Genomic DNA, 19,532 nt, shown 5'->3' on the forward strand with positions numbered 1-19,532 from the left:
TATTTACTGTTTTCCAACTAAAAAGAGGCAGTAAATCAATCATCATCTGTAATTATTGCTGCAGTAATTACCTTTGGGGAGTAGGTTATCATTCTTGGTGGCCTTTGTTCAAATATCTTTTTTCATTTTCCCCGTGTTATTTTTCTTGAATCGTGTCCATTTCTGAGTGGATTAATAGTATTCCGAAAGCAGCCCGATTGTAAGATTTCTGGAAGGGCTGGTATTGTGATTCATCTGAGAAGTTTAAAAATGCTTCTATAGACGTGGCGTTTAAATTCATCGATAAGGGTCCGGCCATCAGTTGCTACATCTTCATTTTTAGTGAACAAACAAAAGCTGCAAGTAATGTCGCAAGGAGAATTTCAACTGCAGCCCTAATGTAGGATTTATTTAAATTTCTTATTTCTTAAGTATTACTGATTTAGTCAGTACAAAATATAGTTCAACGGTTTAAAAATAAACAGTATTTTAAATAGCTTCTCTGAAAAACTATTCTTTGAATGTATGTTAATGAGCTATTTAAACTCATGAGTGCTGTTTCACATCTAAATAAAATATGGAGTTACACATTACATTTCCAATTTGTCATCTACTTAGCAGCCCTTTCTGGGGGGAAGATATAAGAGATATTTTTGATATGTCTGTCACTTTTGATAACTTAATTTGAAACTTATATCTTAGGGGAATAGCGATACAAGGCAGGTAAATACATTAAAACAAAATGACAATTGAGTTTTTTATATTGAATGCATGAAACTAATGTTCATCTGAAATGGTGGGTGTTCAGAACTTGCTAATGACTAAATTTCTTCTATTTTTTTTTTTTTTGAAAATATTCTTCTGCTGAATTACCCTGGTTTCTGTTTACATTTCTTTTCTTTCCTCTCCTGTTTCTTCCCCCTTCCTTCCCTCCCTGCTCTCTCTTGGTTCATTGCCAACTGTGGTCTGAGTGTCCCCCAACTCTTTCCGACGATTATATCTCAGAAAAAAGGCATGGCGAGCACTAGATAAGCCCTCTAGAATTTAAAAATAATACAAAGATCTATCCAAGGAAAAATAAGATAGTAATTACTTTCTGTAAAAAGCCACATCTCTTACAAATATACTACAAGGCTGTGGCAAAAATGAGTGAAAAAGAGAGTAAATCATTTAACTTTCTGAAAAACTGTAATTTGAATATATGACTTCAGGAAGAGGGAATAAAAGTTCAACTGCCAGGTTCTTTTAGGCAGAAGAAAGATCAGTTGCATCAAACTCAGCAGTCCTGACCTATATTTCATTTTATGGATTAATTTACCACATTTCCTTGGCTAGTTTTTGAAGGAGAAAAAAAAAAAGGAAAAAAGAAAATCTATTAGGTATCACTGGTCTGATCCAAATCACCTAACACATATACACTTGGTGGGGGAAGGAGAAAAGCAGGTGGGGAAAGGTAAGTTAGGGGCAGATACTGGTGTATGAGCCCCAGAAGAGGCACCGTGTAAATACAGGGTGTGGAAGGAGGGCGATGGGTACGGCTCCTTAAACTCGCCTCCCCAAGGGGCAGCGGCGTTCCCCAAGTACAGCCGTGCTGGGGACCCCCTGAGATGAGAAAGGGAGGGAGGGAGGAAGAGCAGCTTACTTAGGTCTCATTTAACTTGGCCACTTGAATGGTAAAACCTTTTCTGTGACTTGGCGTGCTTTGTAGAGATTATGCTTAGGTTAGGGGCCCCCACCCCTTTTGGTTTACGGGGTTTTTAATTTGGGGAGGGTGTGAGGTTTTTCCTTTACCCTTACTAAGGGCTTTTGATGAGAAACTTTCTGTTTTGCAGTGAATCAGAGTTAGAAAAACACAGTCACTTGTGAAGAAAAAGAGTTATTCTTTATACAAGCCTGAATGAAAATGTAGCCCTGCTAAATTTTAAAGCCAGGTTTCTCTAAGCTCAAGTCAGGTAATACTCATTATGCTAAAGTCACCCGTGAAAAATCACTGAAACTGTAGGTGTTAGACAAGCCATCCCAAGGAAACTGGAACATCCCCACAGATTTCATAGAAGCACTGATCTTTGAAAGTGATCTTTTTGTTTTTTTTTCTTTTAAAAAACGTTGCTATTATTTCAAAGTATTTTCTTCTTTTGCTCGCTGTAATTTTGTATCCCACATCTGACTGCAGAAATAAAATTACTGAGTGTTAGTTCCTAGAAAGATGAGAAGGAAAAAAAGTATCTGCTCTATTTTGTAAATCTATACTCCGCTTAAAGAAGGCTTGTGTCTCAAAATATTTTGGCGAGCCCGGAGCGTCTCTTAAAGTTGTTCCCTTTCTTTAAGCAAAGCTAGGTACTCTTTCCATCCTGGCTGAATTTACAACTGCGCCTCAATTTATGCAGAGTGCTGGTGGACTGAGTAAATGTGTCTGTGTTTTAATGCGACTTGTTTTCTCATCATAAATTCAAAGCTAAAGGCTGTTTCCCATACCAGAGGTGCAGGTGGTGTGGTGTAGTATTGAGGAAGGTAGAATAGCGGTGGATTAAAACACAAATCTTAATAGCAACAGTAGTTCGGAGAGAATTTGACATTCAGATCCCCTTCAAACAGTAGCCTTTACATTTCTGTATATCTGCAAATGGTTTGAATGCTTATTCTCAACCCCAACCAGCTTCTAAATTACATGGACTAGACTCTAAAGTCATTAGATTGTCTGCTGATTAGACTACAATCAATCCAGCATAAACAAAAACAGCAATTAGTATTGGCACGATTTCTGTGAACTTGACTTAAAAGTTCCAGTATTACCAGTCCAAAGATTTTTCTGAACGGGTCGGTTTCAGGGGCTCTGTTATTTTGGCATCATCATTTTTGTAGGGAGGGAACAAAAAATTCATAAGATTCCATTTGGCCTGAAAAGCAAAAACATCTGTTTGATGCATGAGTGGGTTGCTGACTTCTATTTGGCCATCCAAAAAAGGGCAAAAATTAAGATTTTGAGCATAAAAGAGTACATGAAAAAGCAAATTACAAAGAGGATTTAAGATTAGCATCTTTTTATAATGCAGGCTATTTATAGTCTTCTCTTTTGACATGACAAAGCATGCCCCCGCTCCTTTATATATTTAAAAAAAAAAAGTAACAACAAAAACATCACTAACCTTTAGTAATTTTCATTGATTTTGGCAATGCATAGTGATATTGACTGTCTTGATTAGCTTTAGGATAACAGTAATGCTACCCGGTCATTCTGGGGGCCAGCATGAGCATTATTGACCATCACCGTCTACTTAGGAACAGGTCCTATTAGGAGTGACCATCTAAACAGCTGCCGGTTGTGCTGCTAGTGGAAAAAAAGTGAAAACTTGTTGCAAAGATCCTATTGAGAGCTTTAGAAATGCCACCTGTTTGGTTCGGTTTGATTTCGTTTTCCCAAGTTGCTGTTGACTTGTGTAACAAGGGAAGCTGTCAGTGCGGAGGCACTTATCTAACGTGTGGGATAACGTTATCCGCCATGATCTGAGATGTCTTGAAAGGTTTTATGTTGCTCCCTAATTCATTCGGTCTAATTTACAGCGGGTCTAATAGTTCTCATTTTTTTGTTCTGCAACACGTCTTTCAGTATTTAGAAATTCACACAGTTTGGAAAAAATAAAAATTCCTTTTCTGTGTTTGTAAATGAGGAAAGGATCTAGAAGAATTGTTATCGTTTTTATGTAGACCATATGGATTTGTGTAGGTTTTCTTCTTCCTATGTGAAACACTGAAAATAAGCTAGATGGAGTGGTTTTTTTTTTAATTGATTAAAATATTATAAATATTATAAAATATATTATAAATGCTGATACCCTAACACAGACCTCTTAGCATCTTTTCCCAGATGTATTTTAGGGTTTCCATTGGTTCATGTAGAGCTACTAGAGGTCTAAATCAGTACCACTGAGGGGTAGGAAGATGCTCTATTTCACTTAAATCAGAACCATGGCATATATATATGTATGGATGTATATGTGTCTTTCTCTGAAGGGACAGCAGACAAATCTGCAAAGAACTGGGCCTCCTTTATTTGGTGCTGTGAAAACATAGATGTCTGTTTTCAAATATATTTTGCAATGCTGTTACTAGAAAAGCATTCCAGTTGCTCAGTCGTTCTCTTTACAGATGTCCGATAGCACAGGGGAAGATTTTAAATACTTCTAAATCATAATGCAACACTTGGCATAGGATTCTGACAAAAAAATGAACGTGCAAGAACCAAAAGAGGTAGTGAGGTTTGTTTTTATCTTAACTTTAGTTTTAGATAACTTGGGCTCTATTTCACCTCAAGTAGGAGCAATTATGCTAGTTTAGCAATTATTAGAGATGAAAGAAATTCTGTTAGATACAGCTCCCCTAAACTTCAGTAGCTTTAGTTTTAGCCAGGATAATGATCAAGGAATACTTAGCCATGTGCCTAGGGACTACGCTATAGCAAAAAATATAGGGCTGATCTTGGGGGTATCCTTATTACAACATGTTATAATTAACATTTTAATTCAGCCCTCCTGCTTTCCAAAAAATCTGCTTTGTGCTCTTCTGTGCTTTATATTCTTCTGTAAGACTGCACAAAATCCCCATATCCAGTGGAAAGGTTTTTAAACCAGGACTGTCGTCCTCCCATATTTACATTACCAGTTAACACTGTTCACACTCTTTTTTAACTTCACAGTCCTTTAGTTTGAAACACTTTTTTTTTTTTCCTCTGTACTGCATAATTATTGAGGAAAGAATGTAGAAGATTTTTTTTTTCCTCCTTTTTTCATGATTTAGTCTAGGTTGTCCGTGTTCTTCAAGTATGCTCAGGGCTGAGCATTCTAGAGTGATGCTGTGTATGTTATACCCCAAGTGTTTTTTTTTTTTTTTTTTAATCATGGGAGCAAGCCAGAGAGGTGGTTTTGGGGTGTTTCATCTGATACTTTTGCTTTTAAATACAGGTACAGTTAGGTACAATGTTTCTCTTTAAGGTTAGAGTGTTTAGTCCTTTGAGCATTTTTTGAAGTCATCTATATATCTGTTGGTATAGTGATCCCTCCACCCCCAATGCCTTGTTTTTAAGGTGGTAGGGGCTTATTATGATCCTTTGAAAGTAAAGGATCTGTAGCCAGCTAGTCTTCTTACAAATCTGGAAATGGTAATGATGAGTTAAACAACCTCTTGGCTGAAGCTGAACATGGTTTTGCCGTAAGGACAGACGGACAGGATGCTGGTAGTGAGGGTATCGGTGTTCTTCCTCTTCCTAAACCCTGTTTAGGAGAGCTTATTCACTCATGCAAGGCAATCACCTGGAGCAGGAATTTTGCCCTTCCTATGGAGCAGGAAATGCAAAATCTCTCTCCTGGTTTCTCAGACAGACACGCAGTATTTCGCATGAGTGTGGAAAAGCTAAAGCACTTTTAAATCTAAATGTCTTGGTTCACTTTACAATAGATGGCTTTTGCATGCAATCCCTGAAAGTTGGTATGCCCTTACTCTTCCTGGGTTGTGTTTTCCCAGGAAAATATATTTCAGATGATGAATTCCCTGATAATTGATTGGTGGAGTTTGATTTTCTGTTTTTCACTTCTTTTGCTGACTATCAAGTTCAGCTCTGTGACTGACTCGTGAACTTCTTGAAAGGAACTTTAAAACCAAAGCCACGATACCTGCTGTGTCGCTGGACCAGATGATGTGATGGAGTGAGGCAGTGTCCTTGGGAGGACGAGGCTGTGCTTTGACCAACAGAACTTTCTCTGGCACTGAGTTATGATGGTTGTTTTCTTTTCCAGGCAGAGTCAAGTGAATTTCTAACTTTGACAGTGGCAGTAGGAAGGGGGAGGGGGCGGGGAAGTTAATTATTTTCCACCTCCAAAGAATACAATTGCAAGGAAGGAACTTTCTGATTCACTGGTTCCAGGACAACAGGATGTCAAGAGCCATGCCTGATGTAGCATTTTCACTCCGAAGATGGGAGGAGGAACCGGATTGCCGTTGGTCTGCGCGTGCGACTGCTGGGAAGGGGTTGGATTACGTGGCTTAGAAAGGGCTAGAGCATAGGAAAAGGTTCATTTTGCAATTTCTAGTGAATCCGTTGGGTAGAAGATGTGCCAGATAGAAACATAAATCAACAAAGAAAGGTCAGGAAGCTGTAAAGGCTTGGGTGCCGCAGCGCTGGATATTCCAGTGCCTGGCTGCCTCGTGGAATAGTCATTGTGCTCCGGGTGCTTGGATCCTTTGTACAAGCCATTGGCAGGATAGGGGCTTGTGAATGTTGTTGAGTAGGAGCTGCCCTAAAGAGACAGCGTGAGATACTAGGAAAGAAGTGTGCCTCAGCTCCCCCTGTTCTAGGCATGGGTATCTTACTGCAATAGGGTGTCTCGTAGTCTGCAGTCACTGGTCCTAGTTGGCCAGCCACTGTTGGAGGCAGGGGACAGGTCGTTCCTTTTTTCCCAAAGCAGAAGGAACCAAGGGGTTGTGCTACTTTTCCTCGCCCCGTACTGAAGAGAGGGAATCATTTGCTCAGCTGGGATGTGAGAGATGGGATTCTGTTCTGTGCTTTGCCTAGGGGTTCTTGAATCTGGTATCTCGCAAGGAGTACATCAGTCATTACACAGCAGCGTAGTGCGCTATGAGAGTGAGTGGCCCTTCTTATTTTTGTCAGTGGCATTCCCCTCTTCAGAAGTGTAATTGAGTATTTGTTGGACAAGAGGGTGAGAAGGAGTGCTCACACACAAGACCCATATCTCCAGTGGTTTGAGTACCAACAAAGAAAGAGGAGGCCTGGGTCTGTCTGCCAAGTGCCTACCGTAGTATTATTGCTGTTGAATTATTTCAGTGAAACTGGAACTGGAGTCCAGGTTTCTCCCTTCCCAGGTGGTGTCCTGACCACAAGGATATCATATTGTGCCAATTCACCTTCTTTCTAGTTCAGCGAATGTCATAGATGAGGTATGGCAGCTCAACAGCAATGAATGAGTGCGCCTCAAGTCTGAGGGCAGGTGCTCTTTTCTAGGAAGAGTACAAATCCTTCTGACAGAGAAGAAAGTTGAGCATCTGCCACCCACATCCTGGCTGAGTGATCTAACCGGTGGGTGTGGGCAAGAGGGGGAAAGGAAGAGGCATCGCAGCCCACACGTTTTCTGCTAGTACCTTGTAGCGACCAAGCAAGGGTATGTGAGCTCTCAAGAAAAACCTGTGAGACTGCATGCAAAGCCAGGGAAGACAGGACAATACTTAATATTTTTCCAGGCAGCTGCAGTGGGGCTTTGGTTTAATTTCAGTCCTGAGCTGCACAGCACTAGGAAAGCCCGAATGATAAAAACCATAGGTACTGCTTCTAAGCTCTGTTGTGGATGTGGACCGATGTGGTGTTGTAGCTGATGGAAAGTCATCAAGAACAGAGCAGAGAGTTTTAGGGATCAAAACCAGACCATGGTACAAAATGAATGTAGATCTCTGTTAAATCAGGGGTAATCTCAATTGAAAGGAGGTGTGTTTTGACTTGGATAAATGCGTGTCATTAGGTGGTAGAGCCAAAGCACGAAGCTGTGTTTTATTTTGGCATTAGAATGGTGTCACATGGCCTCAGCTCCTCAAAATAAGTGCCTCACGTTAGGCACATAAATGAATGGCTTGACTTTCAGAGGTCGTGGTCAGCTACAGTAACCTTTACAGCAGGTCCTCATATCCCTTCCTTTGATCTCCCATCTTCAGAGTTGTGTAACATTGACCTGTCCAATTGTTCTCTCTTATGGAGCTTAGGCTTTTGCAGACAGTTTAATGAATTTCTTGTTTTTGAAGCACAGTTGGAAATACAGGTCTGTAGGAATAGCAGAAATTCGTAGCTGTGTCTCTTTGAGAGAGTAAGAAAGCTTAGGTGACATGTAGCTTCAATATACTGAATTTCTCTTAAAGCATTCCTTGAAGTACTGGGTTTGGTAATTGGGCTTAAAGTTTATCTTAGCCCCCTGATTTGTGTCTTTCCTCAAAGGGACTGGACATCCACAGACACCTTGTCAAAAACGGAGGTGGAGTGCTCAGTTTGAGACAGGCAGGACAGCTGAAAGTCCGCACCCCAGTACTAAGGATTGCCCCCCAGAGAGCCTCCCTCTTGCTTTGCTAAGTCTCACCATGGTCCTGAATTTGACTCTGAGATCCATAATCATGTTACATTGCACAACAGAATCTTAGGGATGTCTGGAATTTACTTGAGGTTTATAAAAAAACTTTAAGATTCTTTGGAGGAAAGTATTTTGTAAAATGCATTATACCATTATTAGTTTACTTTAAATGACAAAAATATGAGTGTGTGTAGATGTGGCCTAAGCTTGTTACAGGGTACATTTTTGAGGAGGCAGTTAGCAGTCCGAGTGGGGTTAATCAGTTGACTACCTCAGCTGTCTAGAAAAAGATATCCCCCCATCCCCAGCTTTGGGGTTTCTGTAGGATTCTCTCTCAGCTGCGGGAAAGTGTCTTCTGCCTCTTCTGCCCACGATGTTATGTAAACCGGGCGGCTTTAGGCTGTGACGTTTGGGTGCTGTCATCTTCCTGATCAAGGGTTCAAAGAATATCCAAAGGATTTCTTAAGAATAATTTCTTTCCAGTTAAGTCTATTATTTTTTTTTTATGTTTATGTGCTGCCTAGGAAAATACCTCATTTTAGCAGAAGAAGAATATTTTCCAACCACTGCAATCTAATTGGTAACTCCTAATTCAGTCTTTCTACAAGGATGACATGGGGGGGGGGGGGGAGCTCAGGGTTGGGATAGGCTATAGAGAGGATTAAGAATATGAATGCTATGAGGGGCTTTGTCTTCTGGAAAAAGCAAATGCAAGAAGAAAAATGCTTTATATAACAGGAATTTTTTTAGGCAAATAATAATTTCCAGGTATTAAGAGAATACTGTTACAACGCGGGGGCGGTGGGGGGGATTGGAAAAGGGATATGTCACAGCACAACGCAAAACAAATCAGAAATACAAATGTTCATGTGTACGATTAACAGGATTTATGTATGCTTGTGGCTACACACGCAGCTAATTTTCAGTAGAGTTCTGGATTGTGGATATCTGAAGTGTTAATATGCAAACGCACTTCTTCCAGCTCTTCTCTCACTAAACACATCGGGTACATGGGTGTTTGGGAGTCAAAATAGTAACCGAGTTTCTGGGTAGTAGTGATAGATAGGCATTGATACTGAGTGATGCTGTTCAGAAAATACTTTGAGTACTTCTTTTCTGAGTACTTTTATGAATGCCAGCTACCCTTAAAGGACGTTACAAAATAGCCTGGAATTGTTGCAAACTTGCAGGATTCGTGGCTGGGCGTGAGGGCAGGTGCTGGTGTGTGTTGGCCAGAGGAGTCTAAAGGCTGAGCCTTAATGCACCGGCGGTACCCGGGGAGAGAAGAAAGCAGAGGAAGGTGTAGCCCTAGCAGGTGGTGCATTGGCATGTGAGCTTGTATTTAATGCCGCTCTGTAACATCCTTAATTTCAGTTTTGTATCCTGGCTGAACCCTTACGGAGTTGTATTTCCACAGCACGTTACTGCAAAGTGTGAAACGTCTTCAAAAATCCATTGAATTTAATGGAGTTAGAGGATGCTCAGCATCTCCAGTAACAGGCTCCTAAATTTGCCTTCTGTCTGTGTGATTAATCTATCTAATCATACGTAATATCTACCTGTACATGGTGGCAGTATGAGTGGCCTCCTGGTTTTTATGTGGCTAGGAGGAGGAGGGAGAAGAAAAGTGGAGAGAGACTTCCAGAAATTACAGTAATTTGTAGGTACTGAAATAATGGCACACACGTTTTATTTCTGTTCTGTCTGGGTAACTCGGTAAATTGTGTATTGATTATGCTAATACAGCTAGTGTCTCTATTACTTGTCTGCAGAAATTATTCAAACATGTAGATAGAAGATGCACTTGGCAAAGTTACCGTCCTAAGAAAAAGGCTCTTCTGCAAGATGGCTTTAAATTGAATTACTAATCATATGCTAATGGCAATTTATGGATTAGGTATTGAATTATAGGAAATACTAAGTGCAAGTTAAAAATATATATTCCAAACTCTGTATCCCCGACAATCTCAGTTGCTATATTAGGTTTATTTTCACATCTTTCAAGGAATATGTTTTAGGAAGGGATGAAATCAATAGCAATCTATTTTTATAGTTTATTTTGGGATATGTGGCTTCTGCTGCTTTGTTTAACAGGCTGAAAGGATAGCTCAGACATTTGGGAAAGTTTTTTAGGTTTTTTTTCTTCTTTTTTTTAATTTATTAACCCACCTAGACTGGAAGAAAATAGACCTTTTTCAATTATCTTTTGCTTTTATTTCATTATGGTTTGTAATAGATCTGAAGATCTAAATCTTAGCCAGAGTTCTCCAAAAGGCTTCCCTTCAGTGAAAACGTCCTTTTTCACATTTCTAATTTTGTCCATTTCTTTTCCATACAAGGGTTTTCCCAGGCATCAACCAGAAATGACTTGTGCTCTTCCTTAGGGTGCTAAAGCTGCAGATTAACTCTTCAGTGAAGGGTTAGTCAGTAGAATATGAATGAGATTCTGCAGGCTAGGAAATCTGTATACATTTTGTACTAAGTTTATAAAATAATCTTCCTCCTCTACATGCTAACCGTGTGTCCCAGGAACAGGCTGTAAGGAAAAGGGGTGAAATCCTCACTGATCAGCAGGTGTTGCTGTGGAGCAGTCAGGAGATTATCTCTATTTTTAGGACCTCTATATGAAAGTCCCCAGGGGTCTTCCTCACTGAACTGTCCTTGATGGGACTACTTGATTTAAATTTCTTTCTCCTTTAGAATGAGGGGTTGGTTTTAGCGTTGATGTTTACCAGCCTAAGCACGAGAGATGCTCTGAACTGAAACCATGGTTTGCCTTGGACACTGGTTGTACCAGGGCTGAAATGTCCCAACCTTTCACATAGATACAGCTTCAGTTTAGAGAGATGTTTTTGCAGTAAAATTTTAAAAACTGGTATCTTTCCAAACCACAAGCTTTTATAATAAGAGATAGAGTTGACATGCTGGAATTTTTTTCCCCTATTGAGATTTTCTTTTTAAAAAAAAATCACTTAAGAAATGTGGTGCCACAGTTTTTTTGTGGTGATCTAGTCTTTTTAAAAATTTTAGTATTTGGGTTTCTTGTTTGTTTTGTTTTTCATAAGTTACACTGTGAAAATATGTGGTAGGGACTCGATGTTTTGTTTTAAGGAAGAGATAGTCAATCACAAAATATTTCTACAGCTAACAAAACAGGTGACCTGTGGTCGGAAGCAGGGAGTTGTACAGACAAGGGATATTGCTGCTTTAGTGACAACGTTATTTCAAGTGTATCTGGAAGGGCTATTCAGCAGCAACATCACTTATTCGTAGTCTGGATTCATAAGCCATTGTTCTTGTTTCCTGAGGCCTCTCCTTTTATTAGTATTCTATCACTTTGTTATCTAGAATTTATCTTATGCTAGGATGTGCTAAATGCTGTACTGAAGATGATACCCATATGCACAATTACAGTCCTAGAGTATCAGTAATTTTGACGTTTGAATTAATAGTAGTGCATACATGCTACTGTTTCATTTCCATATCATCCTCGTGGGTTTTTTTTTTTTCAGTTGCATTCCATGCTAGTGTTAGAGCAATGTTTTTGGTTAGTAACATTTAAAAGCACATTACTGTATACGTTTTGTTTAAAGTTGCCTTCGTCTCCTGAAAGAAAATGGTATAGGTAATGTTTAAGGGATGGTAACGTTGGCTGTATGTCATGCTGCTGCTCACGCTTGAGTTTAACAGTGGCACGAGAGCTAAATAGTACTGAAGTTTTCAGAATCTTGTTGTGGAAAGGCATAAAGTGCTAATCAGGAGCTCTGATGCTACCAGCTGAACCTTTCTTAATGTAACAACTACCCGTGGTGGCTGGAAGGATGATCGGACTTACAGAAGGGAAAACGAGATGCTGTTTTGTAGATGGGTTGTGCTAACGCAAAGATTTCCCTTCTTCTGTCGATTTTGTGGGGTAGCTTTTTTATTCTTTTTACCATATTTCCCCCTAAATGAGGTTTAATTTTCGTGACAAATATGTGACTCTCGCTGAGTATTATTAGCAAGTCTTTGTGCTGTGGCCTGTTGTGACCTACTTGGTTCTTTTGTGACTCAGAATTCTTAAAGAGCTCGTCTTAGAAAGATGCTAAGCTCAAAGTTAGCTGCTCTGACACTTGTCTCCATTTTTTAGTATAATAAAGACATAGCCTTTGTCAAAAGCAAACCTCATCTCTCTGAATTTCTATATCCCTAAATAGTGGGGAAGTTTTAATCACTTGATTTCACAAGGCATATACTGGCACGTTTTTGCATTACAACTACAAAACCGTACATGGAAACAATTTGTTAGGCAGTATCCATGTGGGGTGGGGTTCTTTTGTTTATTTTTTTTTTTAATTTTAAGCCCTACAAATGGTTGGTGTACCTGCTCGTCAGCAGTGCAAAGTCAACCACGTATTGGCGTGCAGTCACTTCTCACTAGCAGCAAGAGGTCCAGGTACTGCGGCTGCTGCAGGGGATGCTCAGCACAGAGCAGCAGCAGGGACGCACTCCTGCATTTCAGTCTGCATACGCCTCTAAGTGGAGATCCACTTCAAGCAAGCAGACTTTGTTTACTTTTCAACAGATAGCGCACGGTTTTGAAGTTTCCCACTTGTGAGTCAGTTCTCGAGAAGTTCATGTTTGGGCTTCTCAGGTCCATCTTGAGACTTGAAATATGTTAAGAGTTTCTAAATTGCTGTTTTGGACTGAGTTCAGATGTAGGGTATGTACCGTGGCTGAGGATTTCATTGATAAATACTAGCTATGTTTACAACTTTGGCTGTGGTTGATGGGTATGACTGATGACCAAGCTGAGCTGACTCCTTGGGGGTGGGATGGTGGACTCGTTTTCACTGCTAGAGCTTGCTCTTCAGTTGTCTTTTTGGAAATAAATCCACAGTGGGTGGTGGGCTTAATCGGGGCCAGGTTGGGCTGCTTCAGAGTTTGCACTGGGGGCTTTGAGGGGGTCACAAAAGGCTTCTTTTTTTATTATTATTTTTTTATTGTACTCTAGTTGTATTCATTATATTTCTTCCTGTATTAATAAGTCTTATTGATCTGTGCTGTCCTACTGAAAAATCTGTTTAGCTTAGCTTGAGTTTGACCACGTGTTCCTCGAAGCTGTCCTTTTCATGAGCTTCTCCCATTGCTTTCTTTGTCTGACCAGTTTCCTTTAGCTTTGAGGACTGCTGGGATGAATGCTTCAGCATAACAAAGAAAAACATACAGTATTATCAGGACTGAAGTACTGGTAGCTTTGTGGCTGCAAAACAGAAGTTCAAGTGAAACAGTCAGCTCATAAAATCTTATTTTGTGAAATATTTGACTGACTCTGGGGCCTGGGAAACTTTATCAGATCTCTGCTGATGAGAAGAGTGTGCTTACGAGGCACAGCTCTGGGATAGAGAGAGATTGTTTAGAGTCCTTCGGAGATTGTGCTTGACTCTTTCTTATGTATTTCGGGTTCCTCGTATCCGAAGAGTGTCCTTATGAAAACTGGTGTTTTTTTCTAGAAACCCAGATTCTAGAAACAACCAATTGTATGAAGCCTTGGGGTTGGCGGAGGAGGAAAAGAGGTACATGTGGAGTGTGTATACATATCTCTTCTTTTGAATATATGCCTAGATTTAAATGTATTGCAATCTGTTGTCCCAAGAACCAGGAAAAAGCCCCCAGATCTTTGCATTTTAACTCAGTTTGCATGATTATTTTTTGAGGCCTAAATTCAAGGAAGCGGAAATACTGTAGAAGTGCGGTCTTTCCCCTTTCAGCTTTTTCCCCTGTGGAGGGAGAAAGAATTCTTTTCTCTCTGCTGCTCCCTAGCTCAAAGACCTTGGTCTTTGGGAGAATAAAAACGAAATGGTTCTGCCTTTTAGCTCTTCCCTTACTTTTATTTGGGAGAGTCAATCTTACTTAGGCATCATATCAGAGCATACCAGAACAGCTCTCTAATTTTTCAAAATAGCAGCAGAATGGCTGTTGTTAGGTTCACTCTGGCCCAACAAGTTTTGAATAGTGAATCTGACAAAAATTGTATTGTTTTTAGTTCCTCTGCTCTGGAAAGCTGTGAGCCAAGGGAAAGATGTTGGCATGGTGTATACAGTAAAGCAGCATGGGGTTAGTTCTCCTTTGCAAGGCTGTCTGCACTGCTGAGATGCTTGCTACTGAATATAGGATTATTATAATTTTTTTAAAGCTTATGTATGAATTAGCACACATACCTCTCCCGTCTGCCAGGAGAAGGCTTTCTCTTATCCATGTGGAGCGAGTGAGTAGACTCTTAAAGCCCAGAACTATTCTCTCATTTAGTTCCATAACCAAATACAGTAGAGTCTGTTGAAGACACGCATCCCAATGGAAATCTGATTTGTTTTTTAAGGCATGAAACCCATTTGGTCACTCTGCTCCCAGATATGTAGCTTCCATAAAGCAGCGCATTCTGTTTGCACTTTGCAGTGGACCTGTGTCAGCTTTTCTTGGCTGTGTTGTACAAGCATTGCTGGCTTTCAGAACTGAAGCTGGTGTAAAGAAGCTTGGAACACTTCAGCTACCTGCCTAACATTTTTGTTTTGTTTTGTTTTTGTTTTGTTTACCTTTTTTCTGACAGTAGAAGAAAATGAAACAGAGGACCAGCAGGCAGGTGTGGGACACACAGCCGCACAGACTGGTAATGCTGAATTCCTTCGTTAGTGCTTGCTTACTGTTTGACAGCAGCGTGAGGGATTTTTATATCGGGGTGATTTTGCAAAGCCTGTGTTCTTCCTCCTCCCTTTCAGCTTAGAATACATTTTTGGGGCTCACAGTGGAGAATAGCATTTATCTCCCCTCACCTTTCAGTTCCTGAGAAGTAGAAATTCTGCCTTTTGCAGCTCAGGCAACTGATGGTGAGATGCTTTGAAAAGTCCAGCATGCTTTTCTCGTTGTTGTTATTATAAATAATCCTCCTTTACATCCCCCACATAAAAGCCCAGCCTATGCCATTTCAGATGAACTTGAATTTTCATTCCATTTTAAAGTATTTTCATGTTTGTAAAATATGTGTATAGGGGTCATTTCCTAAGTGTTTGTATAATTTCTTACCAGTCAGGGATCTGTAATTTGAAGTCAGTGGATTTGGGTGGAGAAAGCTGATGTTTGAGTCAGATCACGGGATATGTATCATTAATAATCATGAAGAAATAATTGTTAATTCCCTAGAACAAGGAGGGCTCTTCTTTCTAAACTTTTTTTGATTCTGGGAGTTCAAGGAGTACTTTGCTCTTGTCTTTGGTACCGATTCTACAGAGCTTTACCTGGAGAGCGGCACTGACTCGTCTGAATAGTCCCATTCATTCAGCTGAGGTCACCTTTTGGAGTAAGAGCTGGTGTCTTAAGGCTGTTCCTAGAAGGCTAGTCTTCCCTGACTGTGCCTAGATAACTTGTTTGAAAACAGGTGGAGTTACTCCTCTCAGGAAGGAGGAGGCAGTTGGTTTCGTGTTTGGCTACCACGCTTTATATTTCTCTTGTGTTTGTGTCTTGTGGGTTTGTGTTTGGTGCCTTTCGTAGGTTCTAGTAGCTGTGTGTAAACTGTATTGTTTAAAAAGAGGAAATAAAAGTGAGAGAGTTCTCTGCTTTTTGAATGGAAAATTTCTCAAACTCTTCTGAATTCACTTATGTCTCCACTTAGCTATCTGCACACTTGGGAGGGGGGAAAAAAGCAAACTTGTACTGCTATAAACACATGAAGCTGAAGAAATACAGAACTGAGAAACTGTGAAACCAGAGATCAATATGACAAGGAATGGTTGCTTTTCTGCATTTTTTCTTAAACTAATTCTCAGTGGTTAAGTCATCTTGCTAGTTATTTATTTCCCATCGTGTCCTGGGTTCTCTGTCTGTTTCTAGGCGAGATTTAACGTTTTGTTTTTCTCCATAGCAAGAATGCGGTGCCGATGTGGAAAAACAAAAACCCTTCTGATACAGCGAGCAGTACAGAAGGCCCACACTGTATACACACTGCCAGAAGTTTTTATAGTAATACTTTGTATCTAAGCTCTGGCTCTAACCATTAAATGTGCTTTTTATAGAGTACCAAGTTATAAATGTAGTGCAGCTACGGCATATTAATCTTACTGCAGAGATTTAATGAGGCAGTTGTTTTGCGATGGACACTATTGGGAGCAGAGAGCGACAGAGTTTTACTTTACCACTGAGCTGAAGAAATATTCCTTGCCTGGTAATAATTATAACCACATGATCTTAGTTTTCCTTTCTTTTGCCAGCACTTTTCCATGCAGAAGTGGCTTGGAAGGAGGTCTACTGCAAGGCAGTGAAATGGGTTGGAAAGTAGGCTGTTTTCTTGGTAGTTTGATGTTTTACTTGTGATTAGCTATGGATCCTTGTAGCACAGGCAGAAATATGTAAGATGAGTTTCAAGAATACAGATAGTCTTTGCCAGTCTACTGAGATGGCTTTTAGATATTCATTACTTTTACTTGACTTTTATATGGGTTATAAAAAGTAAATGTGGTGAAACCTCATTTTTACATGGACAGAATAGAATTTCTGCTGGTTGGCCTTAAACCGCTCCCATACTTGAAATTAATTGAAGTCCATGGCTTTATTGCCTCCAACACTTTTAAGCCAATGCAATTTTTCATTTTCCCCAAAGTTGCAGTTTTATTAGACCAAGTTACAGCAGTAACATCCCTTATGAGGAGGAGGAAGAAGGGATAGGGAGAGCCACCTGCCAGGGAATAAAGTAACGAGAAAATCATGCTTCTTTTAATTTCCATTTATAAATAATGTTAACATAATCAGTAACAGAAGACAACTGTTCTTTTTCTCCTTCTTCTTTGTTTTTCTGGAAGTGCCTTAATAAGCCAAATTTATTTCTGTTCCGAAAATGTAGCCCTTCTTTCCATACTAGATAATTTTAAATTATATCTGCAGATGGAGCCGGTGTGTGTATTGTTGCTGATGCTCATTGAAAAATTTCACTTGGTCTCTGAAATAGGGCTGGGAAGCCTCTGGAAATGACAGTGGCATTTGCAGATGTTGGGAAAGGTAATCCTACTATCAAGCCAGTCTTTGTTGAGGGAATTGTATTTGTGGTAGTTGCAGATGCTGGGGAGAAGGAAATGTGGGAAATGAATAACGTTTGCCCTGATGTCTGTGTGTGAGCATGAGGTTTAAACAGGAGGTTACAGAGAAAGTATAGATAAATGCGTATCGCATTTAAAAAATGTGTTTTATTCCGTGCTCTCAAAAGAGGATCTCAAATACGGCAGCTTATCCTCAGTTTAAGTAGCCAGTTAGGGTTAGACCAGCCCTTGATGGAAGACATGTGTTGCTGTAACAGAAAAGCTATCTATTGTGCAAATGGTATTTTCTCTCTTGAAATACCTTCTTATTTTTGTGGTGCCATCTTTTCATGGAAGTGGCTCACAGTGGAAATGCGTTCATTGAGACGGCTGAGACTGCCAGAACTCGTTTCACAAAGCTGTCGTAGGCTAAACTCGAACCTAGGTCCCAGAGGGTCCCACTTAAGTGTTGACCTAAAAACAAATGTGCCAGTTGGCTCCAGCATGTATTCTAAAGTTGCAGCAGAAGGGAATAAGCTTGACTGACTTCTGTCCCTGCAGAGTTTATATCTGCAAATGCAGAAGGAGAAGCAACACATTTATTAGTCTTAAAATGATTCTAATTTTAATAACTGGTCTCTAAGTAGGAAGCTTTAAATTGAGCGATTCTTCAGGCTTTTGTGCACTAAGGGGTGCGTGTGTGCATACGTGTGTGTGTGTGTGTGTTGCTGAATTCCTGTAAAGTGCAAGCGTTCCTGAATAATAAGTCTGGAGAATTCCCTCCCTTCCCTTTTCTTTCCTTCAGCATTGTACTTAAAGCAGAGTCAGACACTACCCTTATTTTAAAACAAACAGGTCTGTAAACTTTATGTGCAGCATTTAAATACTCGTGTTAAAATTCAGACCCAGTGCCCACATTTCCCTGAGTGCTGTCAGTTTTATGAGATGAAACTGGGAGCTCGAGCTGAGCAACTAATAGTATGCGATGCGCACGTGCTGCCTTCCAACAAGTGTTTAATGATGTCGGGTCAGTTTGCAACAGTTAAGACAACTATTTCTTTTTCTGTACCGCCTATAACTTGGTGATCTTCTAAGCAATTTCATTAATCTTGCAAAATATCTTGGAAAATGAAGTGGCAGCATAAGTTATTTAGATTCATATAGAGCATTTAAAAATAGCTAAAATTCCATGAAGTCCTTCTGCTTGATTAGCGTCCTTTTTTTTTTATTTATTTATTTGTAAATGTGCAGATTACTCCTTTATTTGGAAATAGCTGCCCAAGTTGAAGTTTTCCCTCTTGCAAGAACCTTGTGAATGTCATACAGAAATCGTACTCTGGGTGTAGGCAGGGCTTTTGCGCAGCAAATGTATTTTTGCCTTCAGAATGTGTTTTTTATTTTTTAAAATTAATCTGTTTTCCCTCTGTAATACAACTCCCATAAAAATAAATTCCGCCCTTTACCCCTGTCAAAGAAATTCCTCAGTTTTGATCACGAGCCACGCAGCATGAGGAAGACTTCCTGACACGGGTCAGTTCCAGTTTCTGCTCGCGGGTCCGTCTGTATCTGAACCGTCGAAGGGCAGGGGTGCAGCGGTGTGGACCGAAGGATGTAGGAGGAGGATGAGAGCCCTGACCTTCGTCGTGGGCAGCTGGAGTGGCTTTGTGCACAGTGACAGATACAGGGATGGCTGTGCCCGCATCACTGTAGGGCTCTGGCAGAGGATTTAAGAGTGGTTTCGAGTGGTATTCCTCTCCTCCTTACCCCGTCCCAATTCTAATTTGGGTTTGGTGTTAGCACGGTGTAGCTACTCTCCTGTCATGTAATTGTGCGTGATCCTAATCAATTGCGGTGCTAAACGAAGCGGGTATGTAGCCACCACCTCGCTGTTGCTGTGGACTAGGAGCCTGCTCCCAGTTAGTCACCCGCTTGGCTAAAGAGCATGACATCTTAAAAGGCACTTGCACAATCTCCTGTTATTATGTGAGTTTATCCTTGTTTTCTAAAATGACTCGTTTTGTCTCAGCTCTCTCAAATATCTGAAAGGAAAAATGAGGCGGCCTAAGTAGAGGAGGGAAAAGTGGTGAAACACTTGCATTCCTCTCGCTGGAATGTACACAACCATTTTTCTTCTGCGTTTCACTTGTTGTGCTGTGGTTCCCAAGGAAAAACAAAGTTAAGTGCCAGCTTGCTTTATTAGGGAAGACAGATTGTTTTATTTTTGTCTTTTGAAGGAAGCTTTTAGTGAAGTGGGCAAAAAGTCAGGAGTAGTTAAAGCCGCACCGTTCCTCGGAGGAGAAGGAGGACGAGGAGGAGGAGGAGAAGTTCTCAACTTGGCATTATCTCCCCTTGCACTGACCATTGGCAGAAGTGTGATGGTGCGGCAAGCGGC

General features: G+C 40.4%; 1 protein-coding gene across 11 annotated transcripts in view; it reads left to right on the top strand.

Moving 5' to 3' along the window:
* The window catches only part of ZNF521 (zinc finger protein 521), a 231,772-nt gene that overhangs the window by 3,648 nt on the left and 208,592 nt on the right, over positions 1-19,532 (top strand). For 3 of the 11 annotated variants that reach the window (XM_083821826.1, XM_083821830.1, XM_083821823.1), the window contains one exon: positions 14,686-14,745. The exons of 4 other annotated variants lie outside the window; for them this stretch is intronic. In XM_083821826.1, coding sequence (XP_083677952.1) covers positions 14,686-14,745 — 60 coding nt within the window. Of the gene's footprint in view, positions 1-13,591; positions 13,655-14,685; positions 14,746-19,532 lie in introns of all 11 variants that reach the window. 4 more of the 11 variants (XM_083821822.1, XM_083821828.1, XM_083821825.1 and 1 more) reach the window with 2 other exon arrangements.

Source organism: Anser anser (genome assembly GCF_964211835.1).
Source record: "Anser anser genome assembly, chromosome: 2".
Classification (NCBI taxonomy): Eukaryota; Metazoa; Chordata; class Aves; order Anseriformes; family Anatidae; genus Anser; species Anser anser.